General features: G+C 37.9%; 1 protein-coding gene across 1 annotated transcript in view; it reads right to left on the bottom strand.

Annotated features, from left to right (window-relative positions):
• Positions 1 to 23,612, bottom strand: part of LOC104547618 (vacuolar protein sorting-associated protein 13D-like) — a gene marked incomplete at its 5' end in the record, with an annotated part of 77,594 nt that overhangs the window by 14,832 nt on the left and 39,150 nt on the right. The window contains 4 exon segments of the mRNA XM_010193398.1: positions 6,144 to 6,339; positions 7,616 to 7,748; positions 21,662 to 21,829; positions 22,189 to 22,323. Coding sequence (XP_010191700.1) covers positions 6,144 to 6,339; positions 7,616 to 7,748; positions 21,662 to 21,829; positions 22,189 to 22,323 — 632 coding nt within the window.

Below are 23,612 nucleotides of genomic sequence, written 5' to 3' on the forward strand. Positions count from 1 at the left end.
AGCAGGAATACATTCTGCCATGGCAAAGCAAAAAGACTTCAGAAATTACACAAGTTTTACCTAAAGGTTTAACACTCCCTATTGGAATTTCAACTCTCTAGAACAACTTTGCTAATATGCAGGGTGCATAAAACCCCAGAAGTAAAATGCAAAGGGGAGCTCTAATGAACTGTCTCGGCAAATCAAACACTTGGGCTTGAAAAAGTGTCTTTTAAAAATAGGTAAGGTGTTCATTTTCAACTTTTCCTGTCTCAGACCCTGCTACTCAAAGTCTAGCTCGTAAGCTCCAGAGGCTGATCAGATGTAACATATGTAAAATGTAAGACCTGTATGACCAAACATAGCTTAATGCAAGCCAGTAATTGCTTATTTTTTTCCAAAAACCTCCCGTTACTTAAAGACATTCATATACAGCCGATGTAAAAGTAACCACACCCATACAACATTAATGAAGTATTGTGTTGCCGCTGTAGGTCCAAACACTGTGGGCTTTTCTTCCACTTCTTCCAAATAGTTAAACTGAGTAGAGTTCAAAAAAAGGGAACAAAGACAACCAACTGTAAAGTCAACCAATTTCACAAATATTCCAAATACAAATGGTATCTGGTAATGCAGATACCTAGCAATTACCTCCTGGAAACATTAATCAGACTCTACAAAGGGTGCTAAGCAGCTCACAGTGCTGTCCTGAAATGAACAATAAAGGAACACCAGAAACTCAGACATTTATGTATGTGCGGCTCTAGAATTATAGACACTGCAATAAAATATGATTAAACAAACTGTATGTTTTAAAGGTTCATCTTTCTTTTACTTATTTCTGTGTAGTCTAGGGAAGACTGCACTTATTTCTAATCTGAGCCATTCCTTTGGAAAATAATTCTGAGAAAGGGCAAGAAAAAAACCAAACCATTCTTAAAGAAAGTTGTAGAAAAGAAAACCATAGTCACAACTACGAGCCAGAAGCATCTCATGGCAGTAAAAAAAACACACTTTGAATAGGCAAAAGGAATGGAGAACCATCTTCTGTTCATTGTTAAGAGTACCTTCATTTATCTAGAAATTCTTTTAGGTCTTATATGATGGATTATTGTCTATTTCTAGTTAAAAAAATAAAATAGCTGAGGAGCATTTTCAGAAAAAAAAATAAAATTAAGGTTTAGAGATGAAATTATCCATAGTGAAGAGGTGCAGGGCTGCAGTTTGAGGAACTACTTCCCCCACAAAAAATCTACATTCACTTATGCAAGAAGCAAGAGCAGACATTTGAAGAACAGAACAGGATCCCCACCAGAACCACCCAAAGCTGGCAGTGATAAATTAAAACCCAACAGAATAACACTGAGCAGGTGAGACTGGTAACAGAAAATGATTAAAGCAGGGAGAAGTGTCTACTGAGGTGCTGCAAAGTGTGTGGGCATGAAACCAGGCTTGCTTGACTTCAAGGATCCAGTAAAAGCAGCGTGTAAAATTATATTTGGAGAGGACAATCTAAGAGGCGTTTAAAGCTCCAGTGAGGACGGTGAAGTACTAAAGAACTTGAAGAGGTCAGAAATATGGCAGGAAATGAAATGGGATTCAACCTACAAAATTGGAACCTGGTTCATCTGGGGAAAAATAATCCAGAACACAAATACTAAATGACGAGGAGATATTTGCAAAGCACAACAACACACAAAAAAACCTCTTGGGGGAAAATAGCAAGCAGAAAACTGGATATCAATTTGCAATGTGATACGGCAGTAAAAGAAGCCAACACAATTTTGGATGACTTGCAGAGCACAGCTTGTCACAGAACAGGGATGTGACGGTCCCTTTTCACACAACGCTGATGGGAACTTACAGACTGAGGGGATTTCAAAGTAACTCAACAGCAGCAGTGGAAGAATCTGGATAGAGTCATGACAGAAGAATGTAAACCCATCAAATGAAGTTCAGCAGTGACTGAGGATGGGAGGTAGGCCTGACACTGAGGAAAAGCCAATGTCTGCAGCCATTTAACAGAGTGCCACAGGAGTAAAATGGCCAAATGTACTCAAAAAAGAACAGATCATTGGAGAAAACACATCATTATAAAGAGCTGGTATCCCACTGGGGAAAAAAAAAGAGGAGATATGATATAGAAGAAATCACACTGCCCAAGTCATTTATAGATTAGATGGATAAATCAGCTAAACCGTCCTGTACACTTTCAGATTTACACCACACAATGAATAGTAGCCCATAAATATATTTTCTTTCTGGATTCTAGGAAAATCTTAGGAAGGGCTTACCAGGAGAAGAATAATGTCTCACTCACCAGAGACGCGGCCCATACGTGACTGACATTACGTAAAGACTCTTGAAGTCAGATCTAGATCAAGTCCAAGGTCAGATGGAATTTGGACACGTACAGCAGCGTTAAGCAGTATTTATCTTTAAAACTTGAAAACCTTGAGATTATACTCTTTGCGGTCTATTGGTTGAGTTGGTGTTCCATACAGTTAGGTCCATATTTTCTACTCCTCCTTTTCAGTGTCACTGATAACTCATGCTCTCAAGTCTGTTGCTTTTGACCTTCCAATCAAAATCACAGCTAACAGAGAGACGGGTGCACAAAAGGGGAAAAAATAAAATCACCTGCTGATGACTTTGTCTCAGACTTTGCAACCTCACTGCACATTTCTGAGCGATGGCATCAAAGTGGTGAACAGAAGAACAACTGGTGCAGGCTGATTCTGTCCAGGTGAAGTACATTTTTAAAAAATCAAATATTGACATAAGAAGTTTCTGTGACCATGAATGGCTTGCCAATCTCAAACTATTCTTAGCTAATAGTCTAATTCACTGGCAGGATTCACTAGAAATGGGTAGGTCATGAAGTTATCTCACTTCCAAGTTTCACATTGTGACTACCAGAAGAGAAAACAAACCCTTGCAGCAACAGTTCAAGAATAATCTTCAACTTGCACTGACCTGTCAGAAGCCTGAGAGAAAGCTGTAATGGCAGTTTCCTGCACTACTTGTTAGGTTAGACACACATTTAAGTAGAAATGTTCTTTACTTGTGCTGTGCTAGGACTTAAAACACGTTTCTAGGAGAGAGCTTTCCAAGCATATCTAGAGACATAACAGCTTTCCTGTTTTGAACTGGTCTTTAAGACTTTTGGCAGTATATGACAAATATGGAAATAATCAGAACTCTTATATGTGACACTAGAGTGCTTGGAACACATAAAACTCACTCAAAAAAAGGTATCAAGTCACAGGCATTAACTGTTTATAAATTAGATGTATGCTCCATTGTCAACAACTATTTTGTGCTCTCCTCTGCATTAAAATTGTAAAGTATTAAGGCAGCTTTATTAATAAATAACAAGCGTCATAAATTATATGATTACATAGTAAGCTCTAAGATTAGCCTTGAAAAAGTCCAGCCTAAAAAATATCTTCTTGTACTTTAAACACATCCCCTTCTAAACTACCACCGTAAGCTACAAAGCCATCATCTGCATTTTGGCCGTACTACTAAACCTGTATTATTAAGCAGAGGACTTGTGCTGGCTGTATGAGTCCCAGTACCAACCAATACACTTTGAAGCCAAAAGAGACTTCTGTCCCTGTAGCATGACCACAGTAATGCAAGTTTCAGAGTCTTCCTCAGCGTTCCATTAAATTCAGTAAATTTGCTGGAAATACAAAATGCTTTTTAGGAAAACCTATAACCTCAATTAAAATTCTCCATCTCACTCAAAACTGATCCAATGGTTAAAGTCAAGCAGCTTACATTCAGGGCTTTTTAAAAATTCAACCATGTAATTAGAGAATTGCAAGGGGCCTATAATTTATGGTTATGTCTTGTACTATTTAAATACAACTGTAATTAACTGGATGACTCAACTTTGCACCAATACCGGAAACTTGCACATTCGCTGTCGGTCTCAAGATAAGGTCAAGATGGCTCTTACCATGCTCATTAACTCTCATTCCCCAACTGTTCAAAACTACACTTGAGATCGGTTACTGCCATAACTTCTATCCAGCAGGGTTAGCTGTTTTTGTGTACTTAGCTTGGAAGAGTCCGCACGGCCCAGCATGCTTAAACAGAACATTCAACTGGAGCCAGCAACTTGGGCTTGGAACACTCTTCTATTTTGATTCCAAACCACACATATTTGAACAGTTAACAAATGCGGCAGGGGGATATCGGTACACAGCAGTCTGAAAAATGTACAAATCCTTTGTTGGATTTCTTTTTTTCAATACACCCGAAAGAACAATTTGGTTGCTTCATTATATAAGCACATTAAAAAAACCCAAAACAACCCTTACCAAACAAAACACGGAGTGCAGGGTTGCTTATAGGTGGTGCTGTGTTTTTTGTTACCCCCTCGGTCCTCCATCTACATATTCTCAAGTACATTTGTTTATCTAAAATACATTTTGATCAGATTTTGTAGATTGGAGAAGTGCAGTAAGTGAGAAAGGTTTTTATTTTTCTTTAGTTTTTGCTTTTTTCTCTTGTAGAAGTTTGCTGGGTCAGAAACTTTTTGCAGAGCATGTGTAAATGCTAAAATAATTTCTCAGTGCTGGTCTATGACAATGGTATTTCAGAATCTAGTGGAAGCAAAAATGTGGTTCAGCTCATCTGTCTTAACCTCATCTCTTAATTGACAGTTAACAAGTTAAAGGGAAATATGTCACACAGCAAGCTAGAGATAAGGCTGGTTGGACACCCTCCCTTTCCCAGCTGCTATCTAGTTTGTCAACTCTTGATAACATCATCACTACTGTGCGTAGGTTGTATGGCACAGAATCCTGTCAAAACATGAATTTTAAGTGTATGTGTGTCTTGAAACAAACTATAATAAAAACACAGCTCAACTGGTAAGAAAACAAACAGTATAGCCAGGTGTGTTTCTCCTCACCTTTAAATAAATAAATCAAACTGTAGTCACAAAACTAAGACATGTACAAGCAAAACAGTAGATGTGTTTTCTCAGGGATGCTCTTCAAGTTCTCACGTAATTTCTGCATGCATATGTACTTACCAAATTGTAATCCTTGACCTCTGGGTTTTACAAATCAAGCTAAGTATCAGATACGTAAGACATACATGTAAACACTTCCATTTTCACAACAAAGTACATCTACGTTTGTTCTTCAAAGTTTCCCGCACCTCATTCACACATCAAGCTTATTGTTCCTTACTGAAACACTGATGGTGGACACTTCAGGACTCCAAGCATGGCATCATAAAACACAGGAAATGGAAAAGCCAAATGGGAGGACAAAACAACTGGAAAACCTAACATTTTTCAAGCATTTTTCTCTAAGCTTGCTGCAACAAATGTATTTAGGATTTTCTTTCACTTCTTCAGCACTCAAGATCTCATATACGTACACCAGGCATAGTCCTATCATATACAGTAAACGCTTGGCCAACAAGAGTAAAAAGAATCTTCTCTCAGAGCAGCCTTTTTAAAACTTAGCCTGTTCCCTCTTCCACATTCATAGTCAGTGCCAATGAACATTCATTTAATTTAAACAATCATTATTCTGTAGAGACCACATTACGCCAGTAACTGAACACAGGAAGCAAGTCAAGGCATCTCTTGTGATGTGCTGACACCTAACATCCACCTAGGCATGGGTAAACAGATCAGCATGTGGACATAAGGGCACAGATCCACACTTTCTGTAAGTGAGAATTATTGTACAAAATTAAAATAAGATAATTACTTGATACGGATGCCAGAACTCTTCAAACATTTTAAGATTTGTTTTTCTACATAGCTAAATGGAAGCTGGAGCTAGAGCAGGGAGAAGGACTCTTCCATTTCAACTCTGCACAAGGATTCCATGGAGTAGTTTAATGTCATTAAACCTTTTTAAAATTTTGCTTTAATCTAATGCTGTGGCTTAATAATTCCTATTTTATATTGCAGCTTTTCTGTGCAAAATATACTCTTATAGTATCAACAAATGCCATCTTGTAAAGAAAAGGCAAATTGAATGAAATGAGCTACTAATAAGAGCTCATAGTAAATTTGATTAAATTATTGTTTCTTTGGGTAAGGGAAGATAATCAGATCCGGAATTGCAGCAGGTATTAATACACATTTTTACAGTATTATTGATTGGAAACATGAACTGCTTACTGACCTGGGGCCACTTAGGGTTGCAGTGTCCCTCACTGCCTGTGCAGTTTCCGATGCGAAATCCAGAGCTCCAGCCACAGGTTTGGTTACTGTGCCAACCAGCCCTTTCCCAAGGCCTGAGATGAAACCACTGACACCTCCTTCGGTTTTCACACCTTCAACTGTTGAAGTTATTACACTCGTCAATCCTCCAATGATACCTGGCAAAGACAAGAACAGCAAAGTAGGTCAGTACTGCCTCTCAAAAGTACAGAGCCTTGTCACAGTTGATGCTGTGTGCCTAAATATTGACAGTTGAGCTTGACAGAAATGTACCGTACATTTAATGTAATACAGACATGGTTTCACAACTGATTACATTAGCTAATAACTTAATAATTTGTATATGTAGTATACACATGCATACTCACAGACAGTAATATCCCACAGAAAAGGACTTAATTCATTATTAGGTATGTGTATTTTTAAATATGTCTGTACTGTTTTATTTCCCAGCTGTATTTACACAAACAGTCTTCAAAAAAAAACAACACAGTGATAATATAACATAATAAAATGCTTTTATCATTGACTTTCCAGCAAAGACTGACATATTTCACATTTCCTGCATTTCTACCAACATAATTTATATCAGACTTTATAGCACACTGGTGTGAAAGAAACCTTTCTCACGATCCGCTTAAATACCTACAGTGTTGCTTTTTAAAGTCCAGCATGAAGACTTTTGCTCTGCATAGAAAAGATTGCTCGTTTAGTGAAAGCCAGATTATCTTTCACAGGCGGCAACAATTGCACTAAAAGAATGACATTTAAACAAACTGAGTCAAGATGATGCAAAATATAAATATTTGATTTAAACTTGGCTTGTATTGATTTAACTTTCTTCCACAGATAAATCATGAACTAAATTGATGTGCAATTCCAGCCAAATTAAGACTAGTCCACTGCCTTTTCCATAATTTCATTTCTCTCGTTCTTAGCAGACTTAAAAAAAGCCAAACCAAAACCACAAAATAACCCAACTGGAGAAATGTTACTTTAAATCGATGTACTGATTCTGAGGAAACTCAGGTTTCTGGAACTGGAAGTGAATATAAGAAAGCTACGATCCAACCATCCTCATTTTTGTTTTAATGTCTGGCCCTCAAAAAGGCTGTTTGCACAGGTATTTTATGACTCTACAAAGACATTGAAGTTCTGGATGAACTTTCTTTGCAATTTCATTTTAATTTGCAAAAAAGCTTTTACTCACAGTTAGATGAGAAGAGATCTTATTCTTAAATGTAGTTCCTGTCAACTTAAAAAACAAACAATGCCCTCACCCTGACCTGCAAGCATTCAAGTTCAAATATAAAGCCTATGATAGTTCCACTTCCCTGGCTTCAAAGAATCACACAAGAGTAGTACAAACTGTTCTTTCCAATCTGATCATTACTTTCAAAAGAAAAATGAGTTAAAACTGCAGCTAAGGGTTACCATGTGCAAGTCCATGGATTCCAGCTACAAGATGTTCCCCACTCGTTGCAGCGTGGTATCGAATGTATTCTCGCTCTGTCTGATGTCTGTTATCCATTGTCTTGCCCAAACCATCTGACAAGGTTCCAGCAAACTGTAAGAGAGCAACCTTTGCTGTTACTAAAAGAACAAGAAGTGTTTCTCTTATGTAGATTTACTGAAGAAATTTCCTGCATTCTAGTTGTGAAATAGAGATTTAAACAACTCATTTTGTTCCATGTACACAGTCACTCCAGCTTTTTCGATCTGAAGAAAGCTCTGAAGCACATTAACCTGTGCTTTCCATTGGCACAACTTAAATCCCGAGGTGACAGTCAGAAACCAAGCAGGTGCCCAACTGTAGTGGTCAAGCCAAAAATAAACAAAGCCTGTGAAAGACGTACCATGAGGAGTGCCAGTGACCCAACTGTAACCTTTCAAAACCTCACAAGAATGTTATTTAGATACAAAGCTGCTCTTCTGCAAAGATATGTGAAAAGCTTCAAGGCAAATATGCCTGTCATGAAACTAAAACATTTGCAAGAGTTAATTAAAGTCTTTTAAGTAACACAACGTAGAAATGGCTGGTGGGGGAGCCACGTCATGCTCATTGCAGCACATGGGGTGATCTGCTTAAAGATGGTCCACAGGTACTATATATACACTGTAAAACAAGCATTTGACAAACAAAACTACAAGAAACCCTGGATATGTGTGTGGAGCATTTTCACTCCTTACGCTTACCCTTAAAGATGTGAGACATACTTAGAGATGAAAAAGGATGTCTAAGTCCAAACAGGATTTGTTCTGAGAACCCTCACCATTACTGACCACGAGTCAACGAAAGAGCACCAAATAAAAATGATCTATTCTATCTGTTGACCTTTAGTTTGACATAATCAGATACAAAACAGAAGCTTGTTGGAGACAAGAGAAGGTGACAAAAAACCTGAAACCTTACCTCATATTCAGGATATTATTACAGAAAAGGACTTCTAGCATTTTCCTAAAATAATCTCCAAACACTGTCACTTTTTTGGTTATGTGTAGTTGTTCCTCTTCTGTAACTCCCTCTTCTGTACCTCCCTCAACTACCATCAGCATTATTAGAGTGTTCTCCTTTCAATAAACGAACTCTCCTTCCTCCTCAAAGGAAAGATTATTTAATGCTTTGCTGTCTCTTAGTCTAGGGCTGGGGAAGGTACCGGGTGCCACAGGAACATCAAAGGTACTTGATGGCTGCAGCAGTGGTGAACACAAAGAGCACAATGCATACATTAAGAAACCCTATGTGATTAACGTGTGCACCAGAAGACAACTAAACCTGCTATGAAATTCTGATTCCAATACAGTAAAGATTAAAAAAGAAACAGACAAACAATTCAAGTGCTTGATGCAATAACCAAGTTCCCCTCCTTTTTCTGTCATTTTTTCCAAGGCTGAGTTTCTCTTTTACTAGTGACAGGATTGCTTAGTTTAGATACTTCTTTCCAGCTCAAAGACAAACTAGTCCAGTGGCTCAAATGACCTGAACAAGCAGACTTTAACAAGATGAATGAAAATTAAATCCCATGACCCTTCTTGTGGCTTGATCATACAGACACTAAACAGAGCATGGTGATCACTGACTGAATTACTCTTGACCTCTTTGTGAACTTAATGTACATGCTGGTGGTTTGTTTGTTTGGCTTTTTAAAATTAGCCTAGAAATACAAACCAACCTGAAACTATCTATTAACTGTGTTTAGGGTTGAGTTTTTATCTGGACAAATACTTTGTTTTAAGAGGATTAGAGTACTTGCTGTAAAAGTTAGAAGGCTCAATAGGTCTTCAAAATTCAAACCTCATTAAGGTGTCTGTCAAAGCCTGAAAATGATTTTTCAAGAACACATTTTGAAAGCTGCATTAGTGCACGATCAGACAACCAGCCAGGAGGAATAAACCAGCCCATCAATATTGATCAAAATTGGTAAGGTTTCCTTAAAGCTCTGGCTTTGCCCTCCCCAGCTCCACTGTAGCAGCTTTCCTGGTAAATACAGTCCATCCTTTCCTCAGATTTTCCTTCCTCCATGAAGCAGAATCTGACACCCAATAGTCAACAACAACTTTGGTTTAGTGTATAGAAAAAATTTTAAAGTTATAGTAAGTTACTATCTTACTAAGGAGGAAAAAAGTTTAAGTTGTAGTCTTCATTAACTGTAAAACCAAAGCTGAACATTTTTGTTTGTGTTATTTAGAAAGTAAAACTGAATTACAGCTGTAAACAGAACAATTGAAGGATTCTAATGTACCAAATGTACCATGAAAGGTTTCCTTTTTGCCCTGACTCAGGTGACAAAATCTAAACTCACCACACATTAGTTACAAAACATGAACTTCATGTTGAATTACTTTTTGACACACCTCCTTCCCCCCTCCCTGGGTACTGTTTGTTTTCTGGCCTCATTTAACAAAGAGGCCAAACTTTTGTAGCCATCTGTGCCATTTGCACCTAAACCAAGGGGTTCCCTCAGTGAGCACACGTGGATAGGCCCCTCTGAACAGCTTCCAGCTGGGGACCACGGCAGCACTTTTCCTGCTCTGAGGTACAGAACATGATGGTTTCCCAATCAGGGCTAAAACACCAGTGAGGACAAAACTGAGACACTTCACATGCTGAGGTGTGCTCGGCACATGAGCAACTCACCATTTTCTGCTGCGAAGTTTAGGCTCTTATTTGCAATAAAGATTCAGACTGTAGTGCCAGCATTATCCTGATTTACGATCTGAACATCTCTCACATTACCCAATATCAGTAATACCATGTGAATTAAATAACTGCTGGGTATCAGAATTTTTTAACCATCCTTTTCTGTGCACCTCAGAAATACTTTCCCTGAAATGTTTTCTGAAGCCTGTTTCAGCAAACAGGATTGTACCTGCCTATATAGAAAGGAAAAATAAAGATTTCTAACAAAACCAATCATATACCTTCACAACACGTTATGCCCGGTCTGCGTAGATTATAATCACTATTATAATAATTATTAAGAAAAAGTTACTCAGCAGTGGCAAGTTATTTCAGGATCAGAAACTTGAGCAAGCATTGGAAATTTGAAGGGAGATTTGAACAAGTTAAAGCACAAAAGTAGACTTGCCTTATTGCCCCCAGAGTATCTTGCTTTTTGCTGCCTCCTCTGAGAAGTGCTATATTAGATACTGAGATTACGACTTGTGGAAGAGCAGTGATGGTGGTTTGTTGAACTGTTAACCCAGTCATGCAGAAAATAGTCTCCAGATAAACAAAGGTGACAACAAAAGTGCAATCCACCCTTGTCTTTCTGAGCTTTTGTTAATAAGGTGTGACCTGATAACTTCAAAGCCTACACAAGACCATGTAAATGCCAACAATACTAAATACAGCAATCTGTGGCACTAAGATGAAACTAATCAAGGGACTTCTAAAAACCAGTTCCCCTCCTTATCTGTCCTGTTTTTCATAATGAGTTGTCTACTTGCTAATGAAAAAAAAAAGAAATTAGTAATTCAGTCTTTTACCTCTGTGTTTTTCCCCATTTCAGATATCCTCTTCCTTGAAACAAGAAGAATTGCAACGCAATACATCAGTATCAGCTAAGTTAAGTTACCTGCTTCCTGACCAAAAGGCACAAAAGCGTTACTGAATAAAGCCAGTCTACACATGAGGTACATGTAAGAAGGAGGTTATTTTACTCATCAACCTGGCATCTCCAAATTAAGTGAAGGATGGGTCTTGCAGACAACTAATTAAAAGTTCTGCCATTTCAGGCACTAAAAATATTTCAACTTATCATCAATATGCATTGCTTGATGCTTTGACTTACCCATTCTGCCTGGACAGATAAAGCTTCAGTCATCTGAACATCCGCCCACCTTTATTCACAGATACCCCCCTTCTCTTCTCACTCTTTCTGTCCCCAAAGCAGATGGCATTTCTTGCATTTCCCCTCCATGGAGGAACCTTTTCTTCCAGGTCTGTGTTCTAAAGACACTTGATTCCTGGTTTTCCTCCCATACTGGTTCACATATGATGTGAAGTTATCAACTGGTAATACAGCGCAAGCAGAAGATAGGACCTACTGCACTTCTTTAACTTAAACCGATGTGGTCTAACATAAACTGATCCTCCTGAGGAGGGTGAAATATGACCATTTTCACATTTCCCTCCAAATTCCAAGGTATTATGCTACTGTGAACACAACATGTAAACCACTCTCAGTGCTTCCTGATTACTGAAAATGTTATTACACTTCCATAAGCCCGGGGCACAATGGCCACAGCAGCCGCCTCTGTGGACTTGAGTAAACAGATTCATCATCTCTTGGTTTACATTTCCATAGTGTCACCAATCAATATTAACTCTCTGCCATGATCTTCAAAAGCAGTTGACATAGAAGAAGAAGAAGAAACAAGAAACTAATCTAGTCATGTTTTGGTTATTTTTTGGGAGTGTGTGTGTGTTTGTTTTTGTTTTTCTTTTTAAAGGCCCAATAATTAAGGAAGTTTTGCCACAAAAGCTTTTACCACTGACTATGTATCCTTTGCTGTTTCAAGCAATAGAAGAAAAACAAAAACACCCTCATACAGTGTTTGTGAATCAAAGCTGGTGCCAAACAATAAGGCTTCTGGGGCACAAGAAGAATTCAAAGCAAATGAAAACTAATTCTAGACTTTGTACTGCATGTTCCCTCTAAGCCAGATGCATGAAGCACACAGCATGGAAATAAGTTTTAAGTAATCTTTTAAAGTCTTTTTAAGCTCTTGGCACTGCCTGGTTCTCTAAGGACATCCCAAAAGGATAAATACACCATTATGACTTTAGTCCAAACATTCCATTGTAATTCTAGCATCACAAAATGGTACATTTACAAATATTATTGACTGAGCAAAGCAGAACATTCCATGCTGGAATTTCAAGGGAGAAAGTGATGACATTAAATATAGGTCAGTCATAACTTCTGTGCAAACCTCACAATGAACTACATTTAAATTAGAAATCACAGGGTTTGCTTTGCAGAACTCCTTTAAAAAGGATGTTCATACTTTCATCTCCAATAATAAAAGTTGGTTCTCAAAGGCCAAAGCACAAATCTAAGTATGTTATTTCAGCAAGGTAGAAAAGAGTATTTAAAATTTATTTAAGTCAGAAAGTCTAATATAAACTATGAATTATGTCATCTTCAGTTCTCACACACTCTAACATTTTCCAAAACCAATGAACTGCATTTAAATTAGAAATCACAGGGTTTAGTCAGTTCTCACCTTTGCTTTGCAGAACTCCTTTAAAAAGGATGTTCATACTTTCATCTCCAATAATAAAAGTTGGTTCTCAAAGGCCAAAGCACAAATCTAAGTATGTTATTTCAGCAAGGTAGAAAAGAGTATTTAAAATTTATTTAAGTCAGAAAGTCTAATATAAACTATGAATTATGTCATCTTCAGTTCTCACACACTCTAACATTTTCCAAAACAGGAAAATCCCTAGTCATGATGATTAAAAGTCATTCCACAGTATCAACAATAACTCCTCTAAATATAATTAACTGTCCACATGAAAGAGAGGAGCTGCTCATCGCAGGAAACCAAGGCTGTATAGGTAAAGAAAAACCAGCGATTATCAGATTTCTGAATGTGAGTTCTGTTGAATACATTCTTCCTTACAGCACTGAGCAGGAACGTTGGTTTTGGAACACCATTTTCCTCCCTCTGCTACCTTGACGTTTACCTCCCTTCTGATGTACGACCAACAGAAGCAACAGGCATCGGAGCACAGACAGCTTGAAAGCAACAAACTTCTCAAATCAGCGCATACTGTGACCCTAACCAATACAGACACGCTAAATACCAGCTAGAAAATATTGACACTAGAGGATAGCATTAGACACCAGAAGATACTTCCTTTTGGGTTGTGGTGGAGTTTTTTTGTTAGCTAACATATCCACTCCCTTCCGTGGTGAAGAGAAGTTTTGGAAGTACTGTGCAGCCACGTGATTGAATACAATGGACTATGTCTAAATGTTTAATACACATCTCTAAGTCTAATCCCTTGTGGTTAGTTGCCTTCTGGCAATATTATTAAAAATCACCTTTATTTCCTACATCTCCCCAACCTGTTAGAGGAAGAAGCCAATATTCTAGAAGAAGCCAATAGCATTTATTTCACTGTATGGAGGCAAAAATACAGTGTACATGTTATAGGCTAAGCAGACATATATATGTGCTCCTAGGATTTGTTAGGGTTAAAAATAAAGTTTTAGAGCAGTTAGCCATCCTCAAACTTTACTGTTATTCTTTTGAAATAGTAAAAATAAGAGAGACATGCAGTATTCTTGGATATTTGTAATGACCAGGTGCAGTGGGACAGGTAAAGTTTTCTAGTAAATTCTTCAGCCTAAGTTTCCTTGCTTTTATTGCAATGTCTCAAGATTGATATTCAATATGTTCCCACAATTTACCACAGAAATAACTTTCAGAGCAGCTTCTTTACTAATGAATACCTGTCTTGTTATGGTATGGAAGCACTACATATTTAATTTTACAAACCTGACAGCAGTAAGCAGACAGAGAGCACAGCTTCCTCCTTGCACATCCCAGTGGTCAACTATGCATTATACTGTGACTAAAAATTGAAATGCTTTAAGTATTTGACAAAGTTGCAGGTGTTTATTTGTCAGGTTTAAAAGGCCTAGCTGTCTGAAGTTGTTCCACAAAATACTTCTGCCATGGCTTCTGTCAGTCTCGTAAGAATTCCTCACATATTTAAACAGGAAAGTTTGTGCTATCTACTTCTATACTTTCCTTTACATATTAATACATGGTCAGGTCAACTGTTTAATACATTCCTAAACGGAAAGGATGGTTCAGGTTGAGCCCAAAGCACATTTATAATCACATCAAATTGCACAAAGAGAAATGTGTAATGGAACTGTGAATAGAACTGACCCAGCCTTAATTTAGAAAATACTAAATCAGCAAAATGCTATAATCAGCTTCTCATTTTAAGAGACACAAACTTTGACCCCCTCTAAATTACTGACAACCAAGAGGAGGCCACAGCTTTTCCCACTGAACAAACATATGTTTCTTGAGATTCTGCGCAGCCTTCTCCACCCCTCTTTATGTCTATAACTGAAGTAAAGGCGCTTTAATTAGCTCACATCCCATCGTTAACTATGCTTCCTAATGCATCCTGACAACGGCATGTTGGCAGGGTAATCTGCGAACCCCCCGATGCGTTGCCTGTATGGATGCCTGATTAGCCGGGTATCCCAGGGGAGCCCCCACTGGTTTTATCTCAGCAGATGCCGGAGGAGCGGGGTAGCTCCCTTCCAGGACCTCCTGGGAAGCGGCACCAGCAGGTGCCCGTTGGCAAGAGTTTTGTGTTACAGGGTTGAATGAGTGATCCCTGCAGGAACTGCCGGCTGTTTTCACAGACACAGAAGGCAGTCAAAAGTCCACAGCATGAACTTGGAATGACCCCAATTGCAGAGTCACTGGCGGGTTCATCTGGAGGACAACTGCGCTTTATTAAACAACTAATACTCTTAACAGATAATTCCCCTCCCCCCCGACTTTAACTCTTGCAAAGCCTTAAGGTCTTCCTGTTTGTTTATTTTTTGGGAAGGGAAACATTCCCCCTCCTCCATCCCCCTCCTTAAAAACCACTCTATATACTGAAAACCAGAGAAAAACCCTGAAGAGATCCAGTCGAGTTCCTTGAGTTAATACACAACAATGCATTCTGAGGGTGACAGATTAGGTTTGGTTTTTAACATCCTCTTTACCAGCAATGTTGATGTTTATTTTCACATGGCATTTCCCTGCAGTTCACCCCAGAAATCCCCCTCCTTCCAGTCAGGTTCATTTTCTGTCATGGTCACCTGTGGCCAAGCTCCGGCTCTGAAAGAACCTCCTATTTAAAAACCCACAGCTTTTCTGTTATCCATTAGATTTTTGAAGGAAACATAATGCAAACATGTTAATTCAGCCTGCCATCATGTGTGCAGTGTAAACAGGGAACAACTCTTTGAGGGATGATGTGATCGGATCTGCTGAACTGCTGCCAGTCACCTACTGTCACAGCTTCAGAAGGTACCACGGCCATCTCCCATTGGACACCCAAACACTGCTTTCCCTCCTCAGGGAGTCAAGGAACTCCAAGTTTAAATCCTACACAACTATATAATGCTATATATACAGTAGGGAGGAGCAATCAGCCTTTTGTCAAGACTGAAGTAATTAATTTCAAACCCACAGCCCACTTTTCCTCCTTCAGATGCTAATGGTGATCTACGGGATATAGGTGCCTGCTTTAATGACATGCTAACCATTCAAAAACTCTAGGTTAAGATCAAGTTTCATTTCTTCCCTATGATAAATGTTTAATTCTAATTTCAGTTTATGATTTGGCAACATTTTGCATGCCACATTTGAAATTCTGCTTTTTTCCACTTAATTCCCCAGTGAGTCAGCAGAACAGGAACACTATCTTCTATTTTGCAAAAGGTCAGCTGGTAAAACTCTTCAAAATAAAGGTCTAAAGCAGGTGTAAAACTTAAAGCTTTCTAACCTCCGCTCTTTGTATTTCAATTGTCAAGTTGGTCACTTGTACATTACTACATACGGCGAAGAATGTCACTGTTTGCAGTTGTTGGACTGTTGCAGGATTCTCATGAATAATTTCTACTGAATAATTTCTCCTGAAAAAGGCTCATTCAAAGCTACCACCTATGTGTCAGTTCAATTCTGAAGTGCAGATTTAAGACAGCAAGCCCAGATCAAAACAGTTCTTCCCACAGAATACATCACCGTTTTTGTTTGATCTTACCCATGCCCATTTCTCCACATAAAAATACATCTCAGTCAAAGCAGGTTCACAAACATTTTGCATTAAGCAGCTTTGCAAAACAAAGGCTGAATTTAAACTGAATTGTGATGAAAACTTTCAACCAGGATGCTGACCACAGACATTTTAACCCATGGTACAAATGAAAACCACGAAGAATAAAATAATACTTCCAACTTCTCAAAGAAAATCCTTTATGCCAAAACCTCTTTTGAACCCGTACACGTACTGCTCATCAGTGAATGTAATGCAAGGTAAACTGAAGATGATCTGCGGTGCCACCTGCATGCATTACCTGAACAAGCTGCAGCAGCCCCTGCACGACACAAGGGCTGAAGACACGAGGAGAAAAATCTCAAGATTACATTGAAGAAAACACAGGACAAGATACATCTGACCTGAACTGCAAAAATCACTTTTAGGAATAGAAAAAAACTACTTACGGCAATTGCTGCTAAATCCCACAATTCCAATACCTAGACTACCTTTGTAAAGAAAACCATCAGCTTTCCCAAAACACAACCTAAATTCAAATCTGTAAAGCTGCCTAGAGAGACAACACATATTCCAGCCTTCCTCATTTTTATCCAGAATGAGACTGCTGGTAATCATAGATGTTCTGCTGTTCACAGTTCAGTAGAAGAGTAGGGAGTCAAAAGAAAATTGTGAACTACAGAACAATCAGGAGCTCAGAACCTGAATGCCACCAGGATCTTTCTGCATTATCAGTTGACTACTTTATTACTCTCCTGAGGAGAAGACCACCACGTACTTCTTGCTCAGGCTTCACATACAAAGGCTTTTGTCAGGAGTTTCCTGTCACCGAGATACAATTCTTTTTCAGATACTTGAAGTGCATTTTGAGCTAATATTGCCAGAACTACTGAACCATGGTGTCTCCAAAGAGGAGAGAATGCCAGTTGTTCTTGCTTCTGAATGAGACTGGTTGGTTACATAAACGAAAAACTTTAAACAAATGGGAACCATCAGCTTTGACTGCTTTAGAAACATTTCTGTCTGCTCCTGGGTAGAACCTACTTAATTGTAGCTACCTTCTGCACTCTGCTATATTCACTTCTCTCCTTATTTATTGCCAGTTCTGTTAAAGTTAACATTCATACAAGTCAAACACTTGTTCGTGATTTGTTTTTTAAATAATCCCTTTATTACTTCCTCTTCACTTTCCATTCAGTTATCTTTATTTTTCTGTCACTGCCAACCACTTGAGATTCTACTTTGATTTATCTTACAATGAGAATTAAAACTCCTATTTCCCTTCGTGTTGCTTTCATGCTCCTTTTCTACAAAAGCCTCCATATCAAACACTCACCTGGAGCAATATTTGTATCCTTACTAGACCTATAATTTTCCAACCTGGTTCCACTACCCTATCTCTTTTCATATCTCTGTTAATCACTTAAACACCTCTACCATCACTCTGAATTAAAATCAATATATGGAATGAAAGCCCAGGGCAGAAGTTAATTTGTGCCTCTTCCTCAGCCATGTAAGCAAACGAACACCTACCGTACTGTTTGTTGCAACAAAAGGTAAGCAAATGACAGTTTGGGGATCTCAGGTGCCCGCTCCCAAGCCTAAGGAAGCCTGCTTCTCAACTCTGCAAGCTTCCACAAAAGCCGAACAAGGAAATGCAACTGTGGCTGATGGTTTGCCTTTCTTTAAGATGTCTAATTAAATTTCTCACTGGAAACTTCAAAGTTCAACACGAAAATCAAGCTCTTTCAAGAAGTTCATTAAATTATATTTTTTGGGGGGAGCAAGGGAGGGACACAACAATTACTTCCATCCTATACATCTATATATCTGTGTCTCCAGAAACTAAGCCTAGCTGCAGAGTCATAACAACTATATTACTATGTGCTCATAATTCATAAAAGATAACAGAATTCCTTGTTAGGGTTGAAAAAAAATCAGACCAATTAAATGCAGTATTGACAAGCTGATTAATCTTTTCAATCCTTTACTACCAGGAATTTAATCATGTCAGCACAACACCTATTTGCCAGTAACAGATACAACCATGCTTAATTTTCCACGTGAACAACACAAGCTATGGTACACTTTTGTTCAATCGCTAATTTAGTGTTCAATATTCATTTCTAATTGAAACACCTTTGAAACAGGAATTATTTATGATTTAGTGCTATCATACCTAAAGGGCGAAATAAAAAAAAGTGTGGATGCCAAGAATGCAAGACATTTCTACGCATATGGCAACTATAGAAGTCTCCATTCAGAGGGAATGAAATTCCCTCAGGTGTCTATATTTAGGATCAAAGAACTTTTTAAAATACAGAACTTAGAGTCTCCAAGGGATAAAAACTACAAAACTGTCTGTAGTGAACTTTATTTAACCTGAGGTTTTGTGCCAACTTAAATACACTGCAGCTCTCCACTTGAAACAAGGCATTACCCACTGCGCGTTCTGAAATGCATGGAAAAGCCATTACAGGGATAATCAACAGAACTATAAAATTGAAAAGCAATAAAATTACAAAACCAGATACAACTCGAATAGCTTACTCTTCGATTCAGTCAAGAAGTGTTACTTTTAAAGTGAAGATTATAGTATTAAAGTTTGTTTATCTGTCTACTCACACCTTAAAATCTAACTCATCTTAAAATCTAGGATAGATTTTTATTAAGGACACTTTAAAAGTCAGGCTCCCAGAATGGCCAAAATGGGTATTTTTTCCAGCTATCAGTTTATATACAGATGATGGGCTCATCTAGTCTGGGCTGCATTAATTATCAGCTCCACAGAATAAGCTGCAAACATGAGGACCTCTGTGGCACAGCTGAATCAGGTGAAAAATTATGCAGTAAAAATATACTTTAAAAGCCTTTTCCTACAGAGAGCGCCAATAGCAAGATGAAAATGTTCTACTGTTTCAGTCATGTTTTTCTTGACTAATTGGAATTATTTTTTCCCCTACATTTTTTTCTTTACCAAAACTTCACGTGTCCTAGACTCCATCGTCAGGCATATCCATGGTAGAGCAGAGAGGAGTCAAAGGTCTGTGCTGCATTATATACATAACATGTCACAAATTGTACTTGATCTGTCATTTTTTTTGATCATATGGACATTCTTAGTTTAGCAGATTTATATGCTTAAAAGCAGTTCAACATATAGGGAAGAATTAATCCTGATTATTTGAGCCTTTCTTACCATCATCTTCCATGTAGCAGAATTATGACCCATCTTTTAGAAGGAGGATTAATCAAGGAGTTCCATAATATACTATTAAACTTTCCTAAAGGATCTAATTCTGTCCTTGTTCTGAAAGGACAAATACATAATCCATATAAGACGTTTTTAAAAGGGAACTGTGTGAGACTTGTACCACAGACAGTTTGGATATATACGGAAGAAAGAAAAAAAAATACCTGGGAAGACAGATAAATAGTACATGGGGTGATTTTCAAAGGTATAAATGGGAAGCAGGCACTCAGCTCCTGTTGTATTTTGAAAGAGTTCAGCATCCAACTGCCCTTCTGCCTTTGAAAATCTTCCTTCACAAAACCCTTGGTTACAAATGACTCCAAAGTTCAAAGAATGACCTTGCCCTTGTGGGAAACATAGGAAGGCTCGTGCCTTTTAAAGGAAGATTTATGAGACTGTTGCTGCAGATGTGACTGCAATGAGGAAACAACACTTTATAGAAAGGAAACTCTAAAGAAACACACTCTATTGGGTGGAGCGGATGGGTCACAAGAGACTGGAACCACGAGCAGAAAGTATGGACAAAAATACTCATTTGCACAGATGGATACCGCCTTACAGAAGCTCAGTCAGTCTCCTACCAGATTGCGTGGATAAGCTTGTATTTGCTTATACACAGAACTGCCAGGTATGGGACTAAGACAGGAATATCAACTACATGGTATTGTGTTTGAATTTCTTGAAACTGCCCAAAATGGGCTAATGCTGGGAACAAGATGGTTATGACAGAGAAGGCGTATAACATCATTCTCATGGTTCGACTCTCTGGGTTAGATAAGCTCACAGCTATGCACTTGGTGATGGACTGGAGATCTCTATGAGAGTTTAACGAAGTTTGGTAATGTCAGTCTTGAGCTATCTGTAATTATGCAAACTCTACATTTCACCTTTCTCATCTTCTGAATTAACATTCAGAATTAATGTGGGGAAAAAAAGCAGATTTCCTTGTATACAAATAAGTTGAAAAGGTTCTGAAAGGATGAACCATGATAATATACATGTATAAACTTACCAGTTTGGAAAGTAAAAATAAATAAAGAATTTTCACAAAAACTATTTTTAACAACACGTTATTATGTGAAGAAAGCATTATCGCAATTCTACCCATGGTCACAAAATTAATTTACAATACGTGTTGAAACACCATGTAAGTAATGAAAAATCTTTCAAGATTTTTTTAATCCAAGTCAATATTTGCTTGTTCAGTATCAAGCACAGTACCGACCATGATCAAAACCACTTGCTACTTTTGGCTGCTGTGTCAGATCAGGCACTACAGGTAGTTATTTTCACTGATAACACAGATATGATTGAATTCTCTCAATCATTATCAGAAGAACAAAAGAATGTTCACCATGCAGAGACTTTGAAATTAAACTAAAGATAAATGTCTAGCAATCTAGGAATTCCTTAGTTTGTTGCTATGTGGCATAGAAAATAAAAAGGGCAAGTGTTAGCATAATAATTGAGATTCAAATCAGCTTAATGACTTTCTAAAAATAAAAGCTAACAACTCTTGTTGGACTAAATAACCGCCTAAAAACTCCAAATTCCTATAATGCTCTCTCTATATATGTATTACATACATAATATAACTTTGTTCATTTGCGCATAGGAGATTATGCCACACTTGAGCAACATTTTAGTTCTCACTCTGGTTAACTACTGCATTCAATCTGCAAAATATATGTATATCAATAGCAAGGCCTTGAGTAGTTTCATTGATGCCTGCAGGGTCTCTGGCATCCCTGAAGTGTGCATATAAAGTGTTTCAAAAAAAGACCGACACTTTAAATGCAATTTTTACAAAACAAACAGGACATAAACCAATTTAAAGATGCTCAGTAATTCTATCTGACTTGGTTCCTGACTATTTTTTGCTTACTGTTTTAGCAAACTTTAGTATCATAATTATTACCTTTGCAGCAGAGTTTGATACTCCATGTGTGACATTTCTTATGAGACCACCAACATTGCCGTATTTTATAAGTCCAGTAACGCCTTCTGAAACATCATTCAGTAGACCCATCGGGTTGCCAAGGAAATCCACAGAACCTAGAATCCTTGCTGCCTGACTAAGCAGCTCCTGTAAAATCAACAGGAAGAATGAAATATCACTTAACATTAACACCAGCAAGGTTAATTAAAAGAAAAAAAAAAGTCTCACCCACAACAAAATAATATACAAACCCAGTTTTACTGAACAAATGAACAGTTTTACTGAAGAATTGAGCACACAAAGACCAGTAAGACCAACAATAATTTCATCTTAAAATGCAGTGTATTCTTAGCAGCGTGTGATGCTATTTCTCCGTATACTGAAGAAGCAATACAGCACAAACACTTGGGTAAGCAGTCAAGAGAGAGTTCCTGCACCCTCAGTAGAGAATTCATCCATCAAGAGAAGTTCAGCCTTTGCAACGATACAATCTGTATGACACTTACCTCTTGAAAGTGTTTCAGTATGTCATTAATGATAAACTCCTGAGTTTCATATGGATGGACCCTAGTGAAAGGATCCAGATTAATCACAGCATCTTCAAAGCGGATTAGAGGGAATCCCAGTGTGCTTTTCAATGCCTAATTGAATAAAAGATATTGCTACTTTAATTTTTCTCTCTACTTCTCATTCACAGCATCTAAATGAATTTATCTTTACATAGCTAACAAAGCAAAATTATCTGAAGCTGCTAGAGCAGTTTACCACTGTCATGTAGACACTTCCATATAGAGGGCAGTCACTCCATAAACCTTTTATTTGTAAGCAATGATTATTAGAACTGCCTTTCTTCAATACCTAGACAGACATTAAACCCTCTTCCTGATGCAGCTGTTTCCTACCCTTGATAGGAACATTTCAAACAAAATGTTTAAGATTTCATGCTTCGCACTTTGCTGTAACTGCTCTAGTATTCAGTTACACCAAACCCTAAATTAATTTCCTTGATATGTAGTGAAGACAAAACTGGGTATTTGCTACACTGCTGAAGTTCTGTGAATGGTTTAAGTGCTGGGATGAGCTGGAATAACATACGTAACTTCCTGCAAGCCTGAGGCTCATTTCTTAACATTACGTGGTGTACTGAAATTCCTTAAACCAGCTTTTTCAGTTCTTTTCAAGGAAGAAATCTAAGACAGTAATTAGCCCATGGGCCATCTGTAACCTGCACAGTCTATACATAGAAACCCCCATATTTGAGGTGGACAAACTATACATCTATATTCATCTATATACACACAGTAATTTTAGAAAAAAATACAAGAAAATTAATCTCTTTAAAAAAAAAAAGCTCTGTCTCGGGTCTCGATAATTGCATCTGCACAGTCACTGACATCACAAAATGTGAAGAAGGCAAGAAGCCTGATACTCGTATCTTTCTACATTTATCACTACAGCATGCTTGGTAGTAAGTAATATGAGTTTTCCTGCCATCTGCAGGCAATTAGGGTAAATTACACGTCTGATCTAAGTGTGCAAGTAAGAAAGAACCTATTTATTTTTTCAGTAAATGGATGACTAACCAGAGTAGTCCTCATTATTCACTTGGGTAGGAAGTAATTTCCTGTTTAACTATCAGATATTATAGAAGGCAACTTTGTTAATATTGGTACCTAATAAAAATAATCTGTCTACACCAAATTACCAGACAGCAATGTTCAAGCCAGAAACATTAGAGGCAGTTAGAAGAACTTCTACAAAGGCTCTACTGTGATTCTCTCCCTCCTACCCTGAACTCTCCTGTGCTACAACACTGAATGGAACTCTTTCTGTGAAAGTTATATACAGAATACAGTCAGTAACTGTTATCATTAGGGGGAAAAAGAATGTATACGCCAAGTTTTCTCTTGAGAACAATGCTGGCAGCTGC

The sequence above is a fragment of the Mesitornis unicolor genome, unplaced genomic scaffold (genome assembly GCF_000695765.1).
Source record: "Mesitornis unicolor isolate BGI_N332 unplaced genomic scaffold, ASM69576v1 scaffold8941, whole genome shotgun sequence".
NCBI lineage: Eukaryota > Metazoa > Chordata > Aves > Mesitornithiformes > Mesitornithidae > Mesitornis > Mesitornis unicolor.